This window comes from Oncorhynchus mykiss, chromosome 3, assembly GCF_057628025.1.
Source record: "Oncorhynchus mykiss isolate SJ-2025 chromosome 3, ASM5762802v1, whole genome shotgun sequence".
Classification (NCBI taxonomy): Eukaryota; Metazoa; Chordata; class Actinopteri; order Salmoniformes; family Salmonidae; genus Oncorhynchus; species Oncorhynchus mykiss.
This window is the reverse complement of record NC_143024.1, coordinates 56,670,386-56,693,138: the sequence shown is the minus strand read 5'-3', so window position 1 is coordinate 56,693,138 and position 22,753 is coordinate 56,670,386. Positions and strand designations below refer to the sequence as shown.

General features: G+C 44.3%; 1 protein-coding gene, 1 long non-coding RNA gene and 1 pseudogene across 3 annotated transcripts; all 3 read left to right on the top strand.

Moving 5' to 3' along the window:
* The first annotated feature begins 1,931 nt into the window (after window positions 1–1,931).
* On the top strand, window positions 1,932–17,533 carry LOC110520006 (sterol 26-hydroxylase, mitochondrial). Of its 2 annotated transcripts, XM_021596960.3 has the most exons (9): window positions 1,932–2,387; window positions 6,082–6,272; window positions 7,028–7,227; window positions 14,252–14,449; window positions 15,100–15,263; window positions 15,357–15,523; window positions 15,642–15,723; window positions 15,881–16,081; window positions 16,991–17,533. In XM_021596960.3, exons 1-9 carry the CDS (start codon window positions 2,145–2,147, stop codon window positions 17,120–17,122), a joined length of 1,578 nt encoding a protein of 525 aa, XP_021452635.3. In that variant the 5' UTR covers window positions 1,932–2,144; the 3' UTR covers window positions 17,123–17,533. The 2 variants fall into 2 exon arrangements, with proteins under 2 accessions (XP_021452635.3, XP_021452636.3); XM_021596961.3 differs by lacking the exon at window positions 15,881–16,081.
* LOC110520007 (toll-like receptor 12) lies at window positions 12,009–13,827 on the top strand (annotated as a pseudogene).
* Window positions 17,534–19,495: 1,962 nt separating the features above from the next.
* LOC118956426 (uncharacterized) lies at window positions 19,496–20,234 on the top strand. Its single transcript, XR_016494709.1, has 2 exons — window positions 19,496–19,623; window positions 19,795–20,234. It is a non-coding gene; the product is annotated as an uncharacterized LOC118956426 (long non-coding RNA).
* Window positions 20,235–22,753: the final 2,519 nt, after the last annotated feature.

Below are 22,753 nucleotides of genomic sequence, written 5' to 3'. Positions count from 1 at the left end.
AAGGTCTATCCTCTCCCTGGGTATGGACAGAATGTGCTGCAAGGAACACAGTATTCCAGTCAGTCTGACGATAGCTCCATTAGTTTCTAACAAGGAACAGAAAGTCCTTGTTCTAATTCTTGACTAAAACTACACACATTATATCCAGTATTATGATTCTAATAAGATTCATACATTCATACAGTAACATAGTAGTATTCTGTTGAGTTATAGTTCTAAGTTAAATGTATACAGTATATCACAAAAGTGAGTACACCCCTCACATTTTTGTAAATATTTGAGTATATCTTTTCATGTGACAACACTGAAGAAATGACACTTTGCTACAATGTAAAGTAGTGAGTGTACAGCTTGTATAACAGTGTAAATTTGCTGTCCCCTCCAAATAACTCAACACACAGCCATTAATGTCTAAACCGCTGGCATCAAAAGTGAGTACACCCCTAAGTGAAAATGTCCATGTTGAGCCCAAAGTGTCAATATTTTGTGTGGCCACCATCATTTTCCAGCACTGCCTTAACCCTCTTGGGCATGGAGTTCACCAGAGCTTCACAGGTTGCCACTGGAGTCCTCTTCCACTCCTCCATGACGACATCACGGAGCTGGTGGATGTTAGAGACCTTGCACTCCTCCACCTTCCGTTTGAGGATGCCCCACAGATGCTCAATAGGGTTTAGGTCTGGAGACATGCTTGGCCAGTCCATCACCTTTACCCTCAGCTTCTTTAGCAAGGCAGTGGTCGTCTTGGAAGTGTGTTTGGGGTCGTTATCATGTTGGAATACTGCCCTGCGGCCCAGTCTCTGAAGGGAGGGGATCATACTATGCGTCAGTATGTCACAGTACAATGAACAGTACAATGAAACAGTACAATGAACTGTAGCTCCCCAGTGCCGGCAGCACTCATGCAGCCCCAGACCATGGCACTCCCACCACCATGCTTGACTGTAGACATGACACACTTGTTTTTGCACTCCTCACCTGGTTGCCGCCACACACGCTTGACACCATCTGAACCAAATAAGTTGATCTTGGTCTCATCAGACTACAGGACATGATTCCAGTAATCCATGTCCTTAGTCTGCTTGTCTTCAGCAAACTGTTTGCAGGCTTTCTTGTGCATCATCTTTAGAAGAGGCTTCCTTCTGGGACGACAGCCATGCAGACCAATTTGATGTTTGATGCAGTGTATGGCGTATGGTCTGACCACTGACAGGCTGACACCCCTTCAACCTCTGCAGCAATGCTGACAGCACTCATACGTCTATTTCCCAAAGACAACCTCTGGATATGACGCTGAGCCTGTGCACTCAACTTCTTTGGTCGACCATGGCGAGGCCTGTTCTGAGTGGAACCTGTCCAGATAAACTGCTGTATGGTCTTGGCCACCGTGCTGCAGCTCAGTTTCAGGGTCTTGGCAATCTTCTTATAGCCCAGGCCATCTTTATGTAGAGCAACAATTATTTTTTTCAGATCCTCAGCGAGTTCTTTGCCATGAGGTGCCATGTTGAACTTCCAGTGACCAGTCAGTATGAGGGAGTGTGAGAGCGATGACACCAAATTTAACACACCTGCTCCCCATTCACACCTGAGACCTTGTAACACTAATGAGTCACATGACACCGGGGAGGGAAAATGGCTAATGGGCCCAATATGGACATTTTCACTTAGGGGTGTACTCACTTTTGTTGCCAGCGGTTTAGACATTAATGGCTGTGTGTTGAGTTATTTTGAGGGGACAGCAAATTTACACTGTTATACAAGCTGTACACTCACTACTTTACATTGTAGCAAAGTGTCATTTCTGCAGTGTTGTCACATGAAAATATATACTCAAATATTTAAAAAAAATGTGAGGGGTGTACTCACTTTTGTGATATACTGTACATAATTTAGTCTTTATTCATAAAAATCCCATAACACATTGGTACAGTACATCTGACCGGAAAGACTAGTTATTTCTATGTGTTCCAGTCTTCCAGTAGGGCTGCTCTTCAGCCTTCAGCCTTATTTCCTTATTTCCTGTTCTTTCATGTTGAAGCTGAAGGGTTAACCTCCCCAGGCTCCCAAAGACATGGCCACTCCCCAGTCTCACTGGTGAAAGAGGAGCCCTGTGTTTTTAGACAATTCCTCTTACTGCTCCCATCATGGCCGTGCATCTGGCCCAGAGTGCGATGCAGAGGAGCGGCCGCTGGCTCCTGCTGTGCTCCATAGCCCCAGCTCTGGTCTCCACCAGGTGGGTAGGAGGCACCCGTTCTCCCGCCAACACCCTACCATCCCCCTCCCAGAGTAAGATTCGGACTGCAGATGACCTCCCCAGGATCAAAACCTGGGATATGTTTTACAGAATGTTTGTCAAAGGCTACTACAACCGCCTACATGAGCTACAGGTACAGTAAAAAGGCTATGCCCTCTATGGAAATGTTTTTTTTTTAAAGTGTGCTCTGTTTTTGGAATGGTGGCTGCTGATACCCCTCTCTATGTTTTGGGTACAGTAAGTTTCCGATACCTTACTGTGTGTTTCTCTGTTACTGCTCACTAACTAGAGTTGAAACATGAGATCTGTGTGAGGCGTTTGTGTTTAGTCAAAGCTGACCCACAGAGACTGTTATGGTGCATAGAGGAGAGTATAATGGATTTAACCTAGTGGGCTAACAACAGGTATTCTCTGACATGCAGTGTTTACCTTCTTCAAGAGCTGCCTTCGCTTTGGAAATACTATCCCAAGGGCCATCTCCATTGACACAGCTAGGATTACAAAAGGGCAGAGGTTTAGATTTATTCTGCCAGAATGCATGTTGAGGGGTTTGTTGACCCCTTTTCCAAATATCAGATCAAAATCAAATCAAACTTTATTTGTCACACTTTCCGAATACAACAAGTGTAGACTTTACCGTGAAATGCTTACTTACAAGCCCCTAACCAACAGAGCAGTTCAAGGAGAGTTAACAAAATATTTACAAAGTAGACTAAAATATAAAGTAATAATAAAAAGTAACACAATAAGAATAACAATAACAAGGCTATATACAGGGGCACCGGTACCGAGTCAGTGTGCGGGGGTACATGCTATTTGAGGTAATCTGTACATGTAGGTGGGGGTGAAGTGACTATGCATAGATAACAAACAAACAGCGAGTAGCAGTATACTACAAAAGGGGGAAGGGTCAATGTAAATTGTCCGGTGGCGATTTTCTGAATTGTTCAGCAGTCTTATGGCTTGGGGGTAGAAGCTGTTGAGGAGCCTTTGGATCATGGACTTGACGCTCCGGAACCACTTGCCTTGCAGGAGCAGAGAAAACAGTCCATAACTTGGGTGACTGGAGTCTCTGACAATTTTATGGGCTTTCCTCTGACACTGCCTATTATATAGATCCTGGATGGCAGGAAGCTTGGCCCCAGTGATGTACTGGGCCGTTCACACTACCCTCTGTAGCACCTTACGGTCAGATGCCGAGCAGTTGCCATACCAGGCGGTGATGCAACCGGTCAGGATGCTCTCGATGGTGCAGCTGTAGAACCTATTGAGGATCTGAGGACCCATGCCAAATCTTTTCAGTCTCCTGAGGGGGAAAAGTTTTTGTTGTGCCCCCTTCACAACTGTCTTGGAATGTTTGGACCATGATAATTCGTTGGTGATGTGGACACCAAGGAACTTGAAACTCTCGACCCGCTCCACTCCAGCCCCTGTTGATGTTAATGAGGGGCTGTTCGGCCCGCCTTTTCCTGTAGTCCACAATCAATTGTTGTCCTGGCACCACACTGCCAGTTCTCTGACCTCCTCCCTATAGACCATCTCATCGTTGTTTGTGATCAGGCTGTTGTGTTGTCAGCAAACTTAATGATGGTGTTGGAGTCATCAGGAAGTTCAGGATCCAGTTGCAGAGGGAGGTGTTTAGTCCCAGAGTCCTTAGCTTAGTGATGAACTTCGTGGGCGCTATGGTGTTGAATGCTGAGCTGTAGTCAATGAACAGCATTCTCACATAGGTGTTCCTTTTTTCCAGGTGAGAAAGGGCAGTGTGGAGTGCGATTGATATTGCGTCATCTGTGGATCTGTTGGGGCGGTATGCAAATTGGAGCAGGTCTAGGCTGTCCGGGAGGATGTTGTTGATGTGAGCCATGACTTCATGGCTACCGATGTGAGTGCCTCGGGGCGGTAATAATTTAGGCAGGTTACCTTCGCTTTCTTGGGCACAGGGACTATGGTGTCCTGCTTGAAACATGTAGGTATTACAGACTCGGTCAGGGAGAGGTTGAAAATGTCAGTGAAGACACTTGACAGATGGTCCGCACATGCTTTGAGTACACATCCTGGTAATCCATCTGGCCCAGTGACTTTGTGAATGTTGACCTGTTTAAAGGTTTTGTTCACATCGGCTACCGAGAGCGTTATCACACAGTCATCCAGAACAGCTGGTGCTCTCTTGCATGCTTCAGTTTTGCTTGCCTCGAAGTGAGCATAAAATGGCATTTAGCTCATCTGGTAGGCTCGGGTCACTGGGCAGCTCGCGTCTGGGTTTCCTTTTGTAGTCTGTAAGAGTTTACAAGCCCTGACACATCTGACAAGCGTCAGAGCCGGTGTAGTAGGATTCAATCTTAATCTTGTATTAACGCTTTGCTTGTTTGATGGGTCGTCTGAGAGCATAGCGGGATTTCTTATAGTTCGGATTAGTGTCCCGCCCCTTGAAAGCAGCATCTCTAGTCTTTAGCTCGATGCGGATGTTGTGTGTACCCATTGCTTGTGGTCGGGATATGTACGTACAGTCACTGTGGGGACGACGTCATCGGTGCACTTATTGATGAAGCCGATGACTGAGGTGCTGTACTCCTCAATGCCATTGGATGAATCCCGGAACATATTCCAGTCTGTGCTAGCAAAACAGCCCTGTAGTGTAGCATCTGCGTCATCTGACCACTTCTGTATTGAGCGAGTCACTGCTACTTCCTGCTTTAGTTTTTGCTTATAAGCAGGAATCAGGAAGATAGAATTATGGTCAGATTTGCCAAATGGAGATTGGGGGAGAGCTTTGTATGCATTTCTGTGTGTGGAGTAAAGGTGGTCTAGGATTCCCCCCCCCCCCCCCCCCCCCCCCCCCGGTTGCACATGTGACATGCTGGTTCTTCTTGCTAACGTAAAACTGATTTAAGTTTTTCTGCATTAAAGTCCCCCGCCACTAGGAGCGCCGCTTCTGGGTGAGCATTTTCTTCTTTACTTATGGCCTTATAGAGTTGGTTGAGAGAGATCTTAGTGCCAGCTTCGTTCTGTGGTGGTAAATAGACGGCTACAAATAATACAGATGAGAACTCTCTTGGTAGATACTGTGGTCTACAGCTTATCATAAGGTACTTCAGGAGAGCAATACCTCGAGACTTATTTAATAACACCCCTCGTCTTACCAAGGGTAATCCCGCTAGCTCTATATTGTCCGTATCTTCGTTCAACCACGTCTCGGTGAAACATAAGATGTTACAGTTTTTAATGTCCCTCTGGGGGGATAATCTTAATCGTAGGTCATCAATTTTATTTTTCAATGATTGCACGTTAGCAAGAAGAACGGATGGCAGTGGGAATTTACTCACTCGCCTCTGGATTCTCAGAAGGCTGCCCGATCTGCGGCCCCTTTTCCGCCGTCTTTTCTTCATGCAAAATGTATGGATCTGGGTTTGTTCCTGTGAAAGCAGGATATCCTTCTCGTCGGACTCATCAAAGGACAAAGTTTCTTTCAGTCCGCAGTGAGTAGTCGCTTTTCTGATGTCCAGAAGTTATTTTCGGTCATAAGAGACGGCAGCAACAACATTATTTACACAATAAGTAAAAAAAGAAGTTACACAAAATGCAAAAAAACAACAAAATAGCACAATTGGTTGGGAGAATGTAAAACATCAGCCATGTTCCTCAGCGCCATCTTAATCCATAAAAGTGATATTTTCAAAAAGGGATATTTTCAGTTACACAACAATGTGGAACATCCTGAATGGTAGAGATGTTTAGTGTACTATAAAGTATACTGTATGTAACACCCTGAGTTTGTTCCCTCCGCAAATGCTAGTCTCTCTTTCTCTCTCTCTCTCTGTGTGTTCTAGGTGTATGAGAAACAGCTGTACGGCCCCATGTACAAAATGGGCATGGGCAAGTTTCACTCCATCGCCCTCAACAGTGTGGAGCTCCTGGAGGAGCTACTTAGGAAGGGTGAGAAGTTCCCCAGCCGAGGAGATATGTCCCTCTGGACAGAGTACCGGGACCTGAGAGGCATCGGCTATGGCCCCTTTACTGAGTAAGGCTCAGGGATGGCCACTGTCTCCTGACAGGTGGTGACAATGACATCCCTGTACATTGCTGGTCTTTTGCCTCAACCAATTTATAGCTTCGCCATCTGATGGCAGGCAGTGATGAGATCGCATAAGAGAGGGACATAGCAGTGGGAAATGGAAAACAGTTACATGAGAGTGTTGTACATACACAGTACATGTCTTATAATCACACCCAGGGACATAATTGATACACCAGTGCTCTGTCATGAAAGAGATTGCCACAGATAGTGATCAATAGTGATCCAGAAAGGCTGTGTCATTAACCATTTCCATAGGCCATGCAAGTGTGCAAGGCAGGAAACATGACCTAAGACTTACACAGCATAGTTTGCACTGGGAGCTTCCTTTTGGAACCATCAAACTGTATAAGCCTACAGCCATCTTACTTGGCCTAAGCAGCCATCTATCTTAGTGAGATTTGATATGCACACCAACATAGATGTTTCAAATAGATAAGCATGGCAGACATTCTGACTACATTCCCCCAGTTGTGTTCTCCAAATGCTGCAAGACCTGTTAGGCCCTTTGTAGGTCAAACTCCAGGCATGTGAATCAAACAGATGCTCAAGAAGAGTAAAGCCATATAAATGAGCAGTAATGAGCTATATTCCAATATGTGCCAACTAATCAAAATGTATTATCCTGCCATATCATTGCTTTGCTGTGAATGTGCTGTGAGTGTGTCATGCAGTGCCTGATATATTATGTTTTCTGACAGGGAAGGGGAAAAGTGGTACAAGCTGCGGACTGTGCTGAACAAGCGCATGATGCACCCCAAAGACTCGGTGCAGTACGGAGACGTTGTCAACGAGGTGGTCAGTGACCTGATCAAGAGGATCTACCACCTGCGCCGGATAAGTCCATCGGGAGACCTTGTGACCAACCTGTCCAATGAGCTCTACCGATTCTCTCTGGAGGGTACGTGGAAATCCTGCCTGTGTGTGAGGGGACGATTCTTTCACCCTTATTTCTAGTTCATTTTAAGTTAAATTATAAAGAATCAGGTATAATGCTATATAACTAATTATAAGCATGTGTGAGGCTCATGTAGGCTGTCGCCATGCATTACATTTTCAACTGTCTCAAACTGGCTGTTATTTCGTCCAGCTCATTGAGATGATTATAAGACATTATAACAGGGCCAAGCATGTTCATGACACATCAGAGCACTTCTCAGAGCACTTCGTATTATTCTGTGACTATCATGGTTCAAACACACCAAGACAGTCACGAAGAGGGCACGACAATGCCTATTCCCCCTTAGGAGACTGAAAATATTTGACATGGGCCCTCAGGTCCTCAAAAAGTTATGCAGCTGCACAATCGTGAGCATCCTGACTAGTTGCATCACCGCTTGGTATTGCAACTGCTCGGCATCCGACTGCAAGGCACTACAGTGGATAGTGCGTGCGGCCCAGTAGATCACTGGGGCCAAGCTTCCCGCCATCCAGAACCTCTAAAAATGTCAGACTCCAGCCACCCAAGTCATAGACTGTTCTCTCTGCTACTGCACTTCAAGCGGTACTGGAGCGCCAAGTCTAGGTATTATCTACAGTATGCATAATCACATTAACCCTACCTACATGTGCATACAGTGCATTTGGAAAGTATTCAGACCCCTTCCCCTTTTCCACAATTTGTCACGTTACAGCCTTATTCTTAAATGGATTAAATACACATTTTCTTCATCAATATACACACAACACCCCATAATGACAAAGCAAAAGCAGGTTTATAGAAATGTTTGCGAATTTATAAAAAATAAAAAACAGTTATTATTTACATAAGTATTCAGACCCTTTGCTATGAGCCTCAAAGGAATTGCCCGTAGAGCTCCGAGACAGATTGTGTCAAGGCACAGATCTGGGGAAGGGTACCAACACTCTTTTGCAGCATTGAAAGTCCCAAAGAACATAGTGGGCTCCATCATTCTTAAATGGAAAAAGTTTAGAACCACCAAGACTCTTACCAGAGCTGGCCACCCGGCCAAATTGAGCAATCGGGGGAGAAGGGCCTTGGTCAGGGAGGTGACCAAGAACCCGATAGTCACTCTGACAGAGCTCCAGAGTTCCTCTGTGGAGATGGGAGAACCTTCCAGAAGTACAACCATCTCTGCAGCACTCCACCAAACAAGCGTTTATGGTAGAGTGGCCAGACGTAAGCCACTCCTCAGTAAAAAGGCAGGTAACAGCCTGTTGGAGTTTGCCAAAATGCACCTAAAGGACACTCAGACTGTGAGAAAGATTCTCTGGTCTGAAGGAACAAAGATTGAACTCTTTGGCATGAAATCCAAGCGTAACGTCAGGAAGAAACCTGGCACAATCCCTATGGTGAAGCATGGTGGTGGCAGCATCATGCTGTGGGAATGTTTTTCAGTGGCAGGGACTGGGAGACTTGTCAGGATTGAGGGAAAGATTAAAGGAGAAAAGTACCAAGAGATCCTTGATGAAAATCTGCTCCAGAGCACTCAGGACCTCAGACTAGGGGCGAAGGTTGACCTTCGGAACAATTCTCTGAATGTTCTTCAGTGGCCCAGCCAAAGCCCGGACTTGAACCTGATCAAACATCCATGGAGAGACCCCATCCAACCTGACAGAGCTTGAGAGGATCTGAAGAGAATAATAGGAGAAACTCCCCAAATACAGGTGTGCCAAGCTTGTAGCGTCATACCTAAGAAGACTCGAGGCTGTAATCGCTGCCAAAGGTGCTTCAACAAAGTACTGCGTAAAGGGACATTTCTGTTAAATTTGCTAAAATTTCTAAAAAACTATTTTCTTTGTCATTATGGGGTATTGTGTGTAGATTGATGAGTGGAAAAAACAATTGAATCCATTTCAGAATAAGGCTGTGACGTAACAAAATGTGGAACAACTCAAGGGGTCTGAATACTTTCCAAATGCACTGCAATACCTTTATTATCTCGACTAACCTGTACCCCCACACGTTGACTCGGTACCGGTACCCCCTGTATATAGTCTCTTTAATAACATTACTTAAAAAAAATTAATAAAACCCTGCATTGTTGGTTAAAGGCTTATAAGTAAGCATTTCAAAGTGAGGTCTACCTACACCTGTTGTATTCAGCGCATGTAACAAATACAATGTGATTTGATATGACCAGTGTCTCCACTTCACAAGAAAGATGAGGCTACACTGTGTTCAGTTGAGACAATTAGCAGTTTGTATCATAGGATCCTGGGGTTGGTTGAGTAATAAACGTGTCTTATATCTGTCTGTCTGGACCTGGGATATCTTTCACCCAAGGGATTGTCGTTACAACTACCTATCTGCCATTTGCTGGGATGTACAGTATGTGACCTCAAACTCAACCTATCTATCGTCCTTGTCACGACTTCCGCCGAAGTGGGCTCCTCTCCTTGTTCGGGCGGCGTTCGGCGGTCGAAGTCACCAGCTTTCTAGCCATCGCCGCTCCATTTTTAATGTATCCATTGTCTTGTTCCCTGCACACCCAGTTTTCATCATGTATTATGTATTTATTCCTCTGTTCCCCATCATGTCTTGTCACTTTGTACAGTGAGGGAAAAAAGTATTTGATCCCCTGCTGATTTTGTATGTTTGTCCACTGACAAAGAAATGATCAGTCTATAATTTTGATGGTAGGTTTATTTGAACAGTGAGAGACAGAACAACAACAAAAAAATACAGAAAAACACATGTCAAAAATGTTATAAATTGATTTGCATTTTAATGAGGGAAATAAGTATTTGACCCCTCTGCAAAACATGACTTAGTACTTGGTGGCAAAACCCTTGTTGGCAATCATAGAGGTCAGACATTTCTTGTAGTTGGCCACCAGGTTTGCACACATCTCAGGAGGGATTTTGTCCCACTCCTCTTTGCAGATCTTCTCCAAGTCATTATGGTTTCGAGGCTGACGTTTGGCAACTCGAACCTTCAGCTCCCTCCACAGATTTTCTATGGGATTAAGGTCTGGAGACTGGCTAGGCCACTCCAGGACCTTAATGTGCTTCTTCTTGAGCCACTCCTTTGTTATGATGGAATACCCATCCACAACCCATTTTCAATATCCTGGCTGAGGCAAGGAGGTTCTCACCCAAGATTTGACGGTACATGGCCCCGTCCATCGTCCTTTTGATGCGGTGAAGTTGTCCTGTCCCCTTATCAGAAAAACACCCCCAAAGCATAAGCAGGCAGCATTCCTCCTCCTCCAAACACGGCGAGTTGAGTTGCCAAAGAGCTCCATTTTGGTCTCATCTGACCACAACACTTTCACCCAGTTGTCCTCTGAATCATTCAGATGTTCATTGGCAAACTTCAGACGGGCATGTATATGTGCTTTCTTGAGTAGAGGCTCCTTGCGGGCGCTGCAGGATTTCAGTCCTTCACGGCGTAGTGTGTTACCAATTGTTTTCTTGGTGACTATGGTCCCAGCTGCCTTGAGATCATTGACAAGATCCTCCCGTGTAGTTCTGGGCTGATTCACCACTGTTCTCATGATCATTGCAACTCCACGAGGTGAGATCATGCATGGATCCCCAGGCCGAGGGAGATTGACAGTTCTTTTGTGTTTCTTCCATTTGCGAATAATCAAACCAACCATTGTCACCTTCTCACCAAGCTGCTTGGCGATGGTCTTGTAGCCCATTCCTGCCTTGTGTAGGTCTACAATCTTGTCCCTGACATGTGTCTTTTATACAGGTAACAAACTGAGATTAGGAGCACTCCCTTTAAGAGTGTGCTCCTAATCTCAGGCTCGTTACCTGTATAAAAGACACCTGGGAGCCAGAAATCTTTTTGATTGAGAGGGGGTCAAATACTTATTTCCCTCAATAAAATGCTAATCAATTGATAACATTTTTGACATTCGTTTTTTCTGGATTTTTTTGTTGTGATTCTGTCTCTCACTGTTAAAATAAACCTGATAATTTCTTTGTCAGTGGGCAAACGTAAAAATCAGCAGGGGATCAAATACTTTTTTCCCTCACTGTCTATTTTGGCACATTTACACTATTGCCTATTTTTGGCTGGAGGTTTTTGACGCGGTCCTACTGTTATTTTCTCCTGCCAAATAAAGTGCGCCTGATCACAACTCTCTGCTCTCCTGCACCTGACTTCTCCACCAGCAGCGCCAGGCCATAACAGTCCTGTCTCACTGCCAGACCCTCTGTATCAAGATCAGGAATGCATATGTGATGTAGCCTGGCGCTCTCTCTTGACTCTGCATCCTTGAGATCCTTAATGTCAAAGGCTGTCTGCCCCCGATTCTCCCTGGCACCTTCAAGGGGCTGTCCAGTGTGAAGGCACTTTCTCTTTTCTGTGAGCTACAGTGTTACAATTCATCCCTTCCGTCCAACACATTCAGTGAACTGTCCATTCAGAATTACGGGCTTTCTGTGATGGTAATGGATGCAATGGGGGAATCCCTGTTTTGAAGAAAATCACAGTCAACAGCTGTACACAGGAGCTTTCTGATTTGCTATGCAGGATAGTCGATATATCGCGGTCATTGACAACCCTGGACTTTGAGTCAAAGGGGATTATCATTTTGAGACACCAAAATTGCTCAGACACAAATGGAGCAATTCTTGAACTTTATATCATCTGAAAAGAAAATATGTTTTTTCATTCCCTATTGCACATAATTTATGGAAAGGAGCATTCAGAAGCTTTGAAAACATTTCATCTCTCGATTTGCCTGACATTAGTGAGCAGACAGACAGCTTCTGCAGTCTAGAATCAGCAGAATAGATACTTTTTACTTTGACGAGGAAAACAGTTCCTTTCAATCAATTTGTGAAACGCAAACTTTCAATGACACAAATGTTGTTACTTAATCCTAAATTCAGGAACAACTACGCAACATCTGACAACAGTTTATTTGGCCTGGACAGCTTGGAAACCCTACTGCTGTATGATAACCCAATTATACATATTGAAGCATCTGCATTCATCCACCTTACTTTGCTGAAGGAACTACATTTGGACTTTCGCCCTCCAACCAGTGAGTTAGAGACAAGTGTGAATCCGACACACATATTTGGTGTCTTCCCTCAAGGTCTGACTCACACGAACATTAGCTCCTGGTGTCCTCTTACCATCATCATTATCAGCAACAGAGCCCCAAAACCAGGCTTCGCCTTAAAACTCTCCGTCGACTGTGATCTTCCAGGATTGCTGGTGGTCATGCTTTCGGTCAGTTGTCTACCTCAATGCCAAGACAGGACAACTCCTGTGTGGGTCTGACTTCTTTGACCTGTACTTCACCTCCCTACAGGAGTTTGAATTTCAGTTGGTTTCCTCGACAGAGTTTGGACATGACTGACTTAAACAGACTAGTGCAGCTGAGTGATCTGAAGCTAATGAACGTGGATCTCATCGCTCGGCCAGCACTGGGCGTCATGTTACGATGACCTGAACAGGCTGGAGAGCTTGAGTCTCATCTACTGTAGAATCCTTCCTCTGGGGGAGGAGTTGAGCAGAGACCTGCACTTCTGCACTTTATATGTGGATGTGACAATGGAGTTTAGTGTGATGGAGAACTTCCCAGAACCTGACCAGCCTTAGGTATGTTCTACTATCCTCGCCTGTACTGCAGCTGTGAGAACGGCTGGCTGGAGAACTGGGGCCAGGGGACAGAGACAAATCCAGGTCATCATATGGCATGCTGGGGAGCTGGCAATACGTGCAAAAATTAAGATGGCATCCAGAGTTTCAACAAGAGGCCAACTCTTCCCTGGACATGGGCTTTATCCTCTTCATATGCACCTCCATGAGCCTGCTCCTCTTCATACTTGTGGTCCTGCTCAATCAGCTGGCTGGAGACTACCTGCTGGCCCTCTGCCACATCGTTTGCGGTTGGATGGAGGAGGCCATGCGGAGGCCCAACCCCAGGGAGCGATACCGCTACAATGCCTTTGTGTCATATAGCGGCAGAGACGAACATGGGATGGTGTAGCAACTGCTGCCAGGCCTCAAGCAGAGAAGTTCTCCGTTCCTGCGTCTCCGTCTGCACAACAGGGACTTGTTGTGAAGGTCATTGTGGAAAACATCACTGACGGCCTCTATGGCAGTGGCGTCTGGTGAGTCATCACTACCGGCGCAGTAATTGGTGCTCCTTGGAGCTGTGACTGGCCACCCTCCATCTGCTGGTGGGGCACAGGGACATCCTCATCCTGGCCTTCTTGGAGGACATCCCTCCTCGTCAGCTCTCTACCCACCACAGGCTGGCCAGGCTGGTCAAGACCAGGACCTACCTGGACTAGCCCCAGGACCCGACCCTGCAGCCTGCCTACTGGGACTGGCTCTGGACGAAACTGGCTCCTGAACCAGCCAATGGACAGCAATTGCGGACACAGATACAGTTTCTATTTCTAATTTTAAGACCAGCTTTAATATTGCAGATAGATTGTAGGTTCTATCAATGTAAGTATTGGTATAATTTGTAATCCCTTTATTTAGTTTTTTTTCTTCTCTATACTTTTCCCCCTTTACCCTACCATCCCTACCCTAGCTGGAGTAAACTAACGGACAACAATATTTCTACTGCTACTTACTGCTATACGGTTATCTTAATGGTTATTTAATATTTACAAAAATGTGAAAATGTGAAGATGTTTGTTTTGACATTTTCAGTTCTTTTCCTTCCTCCTCCCTACCTACTTATCACAACAGGGGTATTCAACATTTACAGACCTGTCTTTTTACATTTTAACATGTGCTACCTGTTTTTGCAAAATACTTTTACTTTACTTTTTGTTATCTTGTTTGATATTTTGTGTTTTTTGATTTGCCTCCCTATAAGAGGAAAGCCTGATGTCTTTCAGAATATGTGGGTCTTTACAGCATTTAAAGCAAAATACTTTTGTGGGGGTTGGTTTTAGTAAATGTAGGTTACTACATACAGCAAGTGAGAATTGCCTGCCTCTGTTTCAGTGATAAATATCTAATCTCTGTTCTTCAGGAATCTCTTCCATCCTGTTTGAGACACGGATCGGCTGTCTGGAGGAAGAGATCCCGGTAGAGACGCAGGACTTCATCGACTCCATCGCTCAGATGTTCTCCTACAGCATGCCGGTGGCCATGCTGCCTAAGTGGAGCCGCAACATCCTGCCAGTCTACAGGCACTACATCGCTGGCTGGGAGGGCATCTTCAAATTCTGTGAGTTATTGACATCCCGTCACTTGGTCATACCTTCTCAAGAATTTAAAAAGCATTGGATTGGAGAGTGCATTGTGATATTGGACCTATTGGGTCACCTAGATCAGTGGTTCCCAAACTGAGGGGTCGGCATGGAGGGCCCCCCCCCCCCCCCCACAAAAAGTACTTTCTAAAAAACAAATATATATATATTTATATAAAAAACAACATTTTAAGCAACTTAGTCCAACTTTAAACCTCTATCAGAATGCATAAGGTGCAATTTCGAAATTGGGTAGTGCATCATCAGTTCCTCTTGTCATGTCAGTCAATGCATACCCTAGAGATATTTATAACTTGTCAGAAGTGTCCAGATCAACTAGCCCATTTTTTTTTGTTTTTTTAGCACTTAGATTTTGTTGTCATTTTTTATTCACTGAAATATCACAGGAATACACATTAGACATCGCAAAATGTATAGAAATGCAAGAAAATTTGCTTTAAAACTGCTAAATTATCTCCACCAACAAGAGGGGTGTGAACAGTTTATGTCATGAACAGTGCCTGTGCCAATAGAAATAGACCCGCAGGGGTTGGCGCGGGATGTTCCCGAATGCTGGACGTGAAAAAGTTTGGGAATCCCTGAGGTAGATAATGCTGGACTTTTTCAGCTGGGAAGTTGATTGACATGAAGATGGAGGCAATTCAGAAGCGAGTGGATACAGACCAGGAAGTCGAGGGAGAATATTTAACGTACCTCCTCTCCAACACCAAGATGACCAACAAAGAGGTGTACGGCAGCGTCACTGAGCTGTTATTGGCTGGAGTGGACACGGTTAGCAAATCCATGGAGCTTCACTACAATCTCGATGTGTTGTACCGTAAGGGCTTGTATTCACTAACACTGTTGTTGTTGTCATACTTGAAGACATCCAATACCATGATGTGGGCCATGCACCTGCTGTCCAGGTACCCCAATGCGCAGGACACCCTTTATCAGGAGGTGTCCCACTGCGTACCAGGAGACAAGATCCCATCTGCCCAAGACGTTAACCGTATGCCGTACCTCAAGGCCGTCATCAAGGAAGCACTGAGGTAAGAACTGTGGAAGTGGTCGGGTACGTTAGGGTTTCACAAACTTGGTCCTGCCAGTTCTTGAAAGTTCCATTACCTTTCTCTAACACAATTTTTTGATGTATGTCCTGTTTACCAGAATGTACCCTGTGGTCCCGATGAATGCACGCATCATGATAGAGAATGATATCATAATTGGAGGACATTTCTTTCCCAAGAAGGTTAGTCTAGCTTTAGGGGCACAATCAACATATTCACTTTAATGGCCTACAAATGGCCCAACCATTGAAACAAAACATCATTTGAATTCATGTCAATTATGTCTTTGTCGAAGTAGTGCTGTAGCAATTAATTCCCTCCCTGATGTCTTGTCTGTAGACTTCGTTTACAATGTGTCACTATGCCACCAGCCAGGATGAAAAGACATTCCCAGAACCATCAAAGTTCAAGCCTGAACGATGGTTGAGGGATGGCCGAGTTCGACCAAACCCATTTGGCTCTATACCATTTGGGTTTGGGGTTCGGGGCTGTGTAGGTCGTCGTATAGCTGAACTGGAGATGTACTTGGCTCTGTCACGGGTAAGAGCCAGAGATTTTATACCTGAGTGTCATAGGGAAAAGTATAGAATGTGGATAAACAGCACAGCAGATAGCAGAGTTGATCAACAGTTCTAGCAGGCTAGGCTACTTCAATCACTATGCTATATGCGATTGTAGCCTATTAGACCTATTCTACTGTTAACAAACTATTGGAACAATTCATAGCCTACCTTATTATCCTCCGTAGCCAATGTTCACAGAGGAGCTGTCATATTTTCAATCAACTGCAGCCTGAATGTGATCCCGACAGGTGAACCGAATGCTTTTATATACACTGCTGTAGATGCTTGACCAAGCTGCGCAGTAACAGGCTACTTGTCAGGCTACTTGTCTCCTCCGTAGCCAATGTTCACAGAGGAGCTGTCATATTTTCAATCAACTGCAGCCTGAATGTGATCCCGACAGGTGAACCGAATGCTTTTATATACACTGCTGTAGATGCTTGACCAAGCTGCGCAGTAACAGGCTACTTGTCTTGCGCGGCAAGGTGGCAACTTTGAACTCACCATCATCAGGCTACTTATTAAAAGTATTGAAGAAACGTGTATTGCCCATTGGGTAGTCCCACAATGAAAAGTTTACCTTGGCTTCCATTGCTTTTCAGTTACAAATACAATGAAGGCCTAGGTGGACATTATAATCACACTTTGCTGTGAATGACATTAAAATACAAAAACAGAACATACTCTACATGTCTAAGCTACTGCAGCAAATTCCAATAGTGTGTATACCTCAGGGTGCATGGCTTCATGAATTTGTGGTAGGTGGTGGAGGCATGAACTTGTGTGTGACCAATGAGCCTATCGGACATGGATGTTAAAGTGAAACATGGCTACCCCTGAAGAGACCCAGACAATGACAAAAATATATATTTTTCTCTCCCCCCAGATAATCAAGCTGTTTGAAATCAGACCGGACCCCAGCATAGGAGAGGTGAAAGCCCTCAATCGCACCGTCTTAGTAGCAGACAGACAAGTCAATCTGCACTTCGTGGAGAGGACAAACAGAGCTGCGCTTTGATTTGTTAAAGCTGGGTGATAGCCATGTACCCAAGTAGCAATGCTATAAAGGCCTTCAATATATCTATCGTTGAATTTAAATAAACATACATAAATAGGTTGACATTGCATTGGAAGCAGGGGGAAGCTGGACTGAAACGGCAACTTGTTACACTCCAACCTAATACTGTTGTATTGAAGGTTTGTTTTTGTAGTTTCTGGGGTTCAGCTTCACTTCACTACTTATGTTGGTCATTCTGGAAAGGCTTTACAATGGCTTATTATTATGTACAATATGAATTTCTGTATCTAGACCAAACTATATCAAGACCAAACTATTCTCTATTTTGTTGATGAAAATGTATTTTCTTACTATGGAAAATATTTTCTGTTTCTGTCAATAAATTCACTACAGTGATGTTGTAGTTCTTGATATCTGCGTCCCCCTCTGTGTGTGTGAGTAGGCCTGCTTTAAAATTAAAATAAAAACGTACTATGTATACCTCATTCCCTCCATCTGTGAAGTTGTTCCATTTCTTATGTGGATGTTTAACTTCATACAGGTGCACCAAAACGGCACATTGTGGTTGATCAGTCACATAATCAGTCATTGGTACCTGTCCGGGATGCTGCAATAATGTCCAGCAGATGGCAGTAGCATACCAGTCACCAGGAAGTACAGTTATTGACGGTGTCAAACAACTGCAGTAGCTACACATGTAGGACTAGTCATAATGAGGTCTGGATATTCACGATGCATGACTGCAGTGCACAAATTGAGTACCACAGAGTCATATAACCCATAAAACCTAGCGGTAAAACCTGGAAATGGTTCCAATCGTTGTTTTTTCACCATTAATTTCTGCGTTGGGGATTTTGGAACTACTTCATACACCACATGTCCAAAAGTATGTGGACACCTGCTCGTCGAACATCTCATTCCAAAATCATGGAAATCAATATGGAGTTGGTCCCCCATTTGCTGCTATAACAGCCTCCACTCTTCTGGGAAGGATTTCCAGTAGAAGTTGGAACATTGCTGCGGGGACTGACTGATGCCACAAGAGCATCAGTGAGGTTGGGCACTGATGTAGGGCAATTAGGCCTGGCTCGTAGTTGGAGTTCCAATTCATCCCAAAGGTGTTCAATGGCGTTGAGGTCAGGGCTCTGTGCAAGCCAGTCAAGTTCTTCCACACCGATCTCAACAAACCATTTCTGCATGGACCTCGCTTTGTGCACGGGGGCATTGTCATGCTGAAACAGGAAAGGGCATTCCCCAAACTGTTGCCACAAAGTTGGAAGCACAGAATTGTCTAGAATGTCATTGCATACTGTAGCATTAAGATTTCCCTTCACTGGAACTTTCTGGAATTTTAAACCTGACTGAGTCTGTAATACCAACATGTTTCAAGCCGACCATCATAATCCCTGTGCCCAAGAACACTAAGGTAACCTGCCTAAATTACTACTGACCCGTAGCACTCACGTCTGTAGCCATGAAGTGCTTTGAAAGGCTGGTTATGGCTCACATCAAACCATTATCCCAGAAGCCCTAGACCCACTCCAATTTGCATACCGCCCCAACAGATCCACAGATGATGCAATCTCTATTGAGAGAAATGGCCCTGTTTGTTTTTTTTTTTTACCAGAAAAGGTAACTCATCCACCATGGCAGAAGAGGAAGTTCCAGACTGTTGTTTGGGAAACAATAACAAAGAGGCATGAGGATTGGGTGTTGAGGGACGGGACCACATTGTCCAAGGTGGGTTTGTGTTATGATAAACAGTACATTTTCTGTCCAGATAAAGATGTTGATGCAGCATTGAAAAAGGCCGACCACTGACCAAATGTCTCTTTGTTTTCCAGTCCATCCCTCAGGACATCCCGTGCGTGGACGTGCTGTGCCAGTGTGATTTTTGAGCGCAAGCATCCAGTTGTGGAGATCGAGCCTGTGGATGGACAGATCAGTAGCTCATCAAATGTGATACAACAATGAATTTGTAAATATATCTGCACTGTATGTTTGTGTATGGTTCTCATGACTTAAGATTGGATGTTGAGGGACTACTTGTCACATTGTCCAAGGTGGGTTTCTGTTATGGTCAGAAAAATGTGTTTTCTGTCTAGATAAAAATGGTTTTACAGCCTTAAAAAAGATTCCCCCACTGACCAAATATCTCTTTGTTTACAAGTTCAACAGGAGTGCATCCCTCAGACCATCCTGTGCATGGACATCCTGTGTCAGTGGGATCCGAGCGCTGGCGTCCAGTTGTGGAGACTACAGCACATCGAGCCTGTGAACGGACAGGTTAGTAACTCATCAAATATGATACAATATTGTGTAAAACATTGAATTTGTAGATCCATCGACATTTTGACTTTATGTCCAACAAAGAAGCAGGTGCCGCTTCCAGTGAATTGGAGCTGACCTTGGACCTGGTGCCAGTGAGGATAGTCTTCACTGAGGCGTTAAGACCCTCCCTCTTGATATAAAAATCCTTTGACTTCACTGCCCCTTCAATGGTAAGGCCCCTTGCACCATAGGGACACTTGACCTCCACCGCTGTGGTGGCCACTAGACCATCTGGTGAGGCACCCAGGATCCCAGACCCCATGACTCCTGCACATCCATCCCTGTAGACATTTTGAATGCCTTGATGTCCTCTTCTTTGTTATCTGTGCCCCACTTTACAGACAACATCCCACCCAATGACATGCCATTCCACAGAATCTGCTTCGGAGACGGTTCAGAGAGAGAGAGAGAGAGAAAGAGAGAGATAACCATACTGAAGATCCTCCTCTGTGGGGTCTTGGGACAGAGGGTCGTAGTCTTCGGTCGAGTACAGGTCCTCCACTTGCTGCACCTGGTTGGACATGGCTGGCTTCCTTCTCTTACATTCCACACCCATACGACCGATATTGTGAACCTCCAAAATATGCTGCATGGCTACACTGATAAGCTCTATGGAGGCATTTGCATGTGGTAGAGAGAATCCCCTGGTCAACTATAGAGACCTGCCAAGAGGAAGGATGTTAAGTGCCACATGCCTTTCAATGCATGACTGTGAACACCTTGAAATGCATTAGTTGTAAGAAATGTGCTATATAAATAAAGTTTGATTTGATTGATGACACTGCAGCTGTACAATATTTAATCAACTGTATTTTTCACAAGAGGGCAAGTACAATTTTTCCATAAACTTTTAATTGATCACTTGGGATTTTATCACTTGACATATCAATCATATAGTGGGAAGGATCCTATAAATAAAGACTGTGAATTAATGTACCATCTGTATAAATGAATACTGTGCCTTTGAAGATTTTTCTCTGGTCATAAAACTATAGTACAGGCTGTTCAGTTCAAGTCTCATCAATCACAACATTCTACAACTGAGATATCACTCATCTAAGTCTGGTATCCAGGGTAATCTGGTTAATGATTATATCATTGATTGGGGATTTTTCCTTGTAGAATGTTGACAGCTGTATACAACACATTGTATTGCTAAGATGCTCAAACTTACCTTAAAAGCTACACTCACCGACACAGGATAAACTGTATCCCTCATGCTGGCCCTGACCAAAGCAGTACGTTGTAGCTCCACTAACTACTGCTCTGTTAACTAGCTAGCTGAAGTGTAGTCAGTGGCTAGTTAAAACAGAGAAAAGGTACGGAAGAAGTTCAACACTTTATTCAATTCATTTCAATACAGCACATGGATTCATCATGGATTGGACACACGGTCTTTGATCCTGCTGGTGAACTGTAGCTGACGGCGTCAACTAGAGATGACGTGCAGTAGTTTCCCGTAGTAGTTTGTTGTCTTGCCTTCTCTGTTGCTAATTAGCGTTTATTTTTTGTTTAGTAAATTGAGGCAAATGTATTGATAAAACTCACCTTGTCCGAGAGGGAATTACACGGTTATCAAAACTCCACCCCAAGGTAAGCCAACACCAAACACATTCTTCATTTAAAGTGTTTGTAAAATTCACCATTGGGACAATTTCCGTGTTTGACTGCTCGGTTTTATTGGTATTATGACACATCCTCCAGGCGAGATGGATGTCATATTTGACCATTTGTCTCCCAATGATGTATATAAACCCTGGATAGCAGACGCTATGTCTTGGCCAATAAGGGCCTCTGAAGCGGGCCGTTATTGTCATACTCCTCCCTTTCAGGGCTTTGATTAATGGAAGTGAATAAGGGAAAAACAAGATGCCCATATTAAAACAGTCAACTTGTCAACAATGCGTGGCATATGAATGCAGCCAGCACTAATTCAAAGGATGCGAGAAGACATTTCATATGTACAGTAAATGGGTGATTCTGCAACTTCGGGCACTTTGGCCTTGCAAGCTTTCAGAAATGAAAAGTCATTGAAAAACCACTTTTCCAGTATTATATTTGTCTTTGATTTGCCTAGAAACATTATCTGATAATCAAATAAAATCAAATTTATTCATATAGCCCTTCGTACATCAGCTGATATCTCAAAGTGCTGTACAGAAACCCAGCCTAAAACCCCAAACAGCAAGCAATGCAGGTGTAGAAGCACGGTGGCTAGGAAAAACTCCCTAGAAAGGCCAAAACCTAGGAAGAAACCTAGAGAGGGAACCAGGCTATGTGGGGTGGCCAGTCCTCTTCTGGCTGTGCCGGGTGGAGATTATAACAGAACATGGCCAAGATGTTCAAATGTTCATAAATGACCAGCATGGTCCAATAATAATAAGGCAGAACAGTTGAAACTGGAGCAGCAGCACGGCCAGGTGGACTGGGGACAGCAAGGAGTCATCATGTCAGGTAGTCCTGAGGCATGGTCCTAGGGCCAACCCAGACAGGAAGATGCTTCTATCTCAAGGCCATCAGACTGTTAAACAGCCACCACTAACATTGAGTGGCTGCTGCCAACACACTGACTCAACTCCAGCCACTTTAATAATGGGAATTGATGGGAAATGATGTAAAATATATCACTAGCCATTTTAAACAATGCTACCTAATATGTTTACATACCCTACATTATTCATCTCATATGTCTATACTGTACTCTATATAATCTACTGCATCTTTATGTAATACATGTATCACTAGCCACTTTAACTATGCCACTTTGTTTACATACTCATCTCATATGTATATACTGCACTCAATACCATCTACTGTATCTTGCCTATGCCGCTCTGTACCATCACTCATTCATATATCTTTATGTACATATTCTTTATCCCCTTACACTTGTGTCTATAAGGTAGTAGTTTTGGAATTGTTAGCTAGATTACTTGTTGGTTATTACTGCATTGTCGGAACTAGAAGCACAAGCATTTCGCTACACTCGCATTAACATCTGCTAACCATGTGTATGTGACAAATAAAATGTGATTTGATTTGATTTGAAGATCACATCAGTGACTCAACCCACGCAAGTGACGCACCCCTCCAAGGGACGGTATGAAAGAGCCCCAGTAAGCCAGTGACTCAGCCCCTGTAATAGGGTTAGAGGCAGAGAATCCCAGTGGAAAGAGGGGAACCAGCCAGGCAGAGACAGCAAGGGCGGTTCGTTGCTCCAGAGCCTTTCCATTCACCTTCCCACTCCTGGGCCAGACTACACTCAATCATATGACCCACTGAAGAGATGAGTCTTCAGTA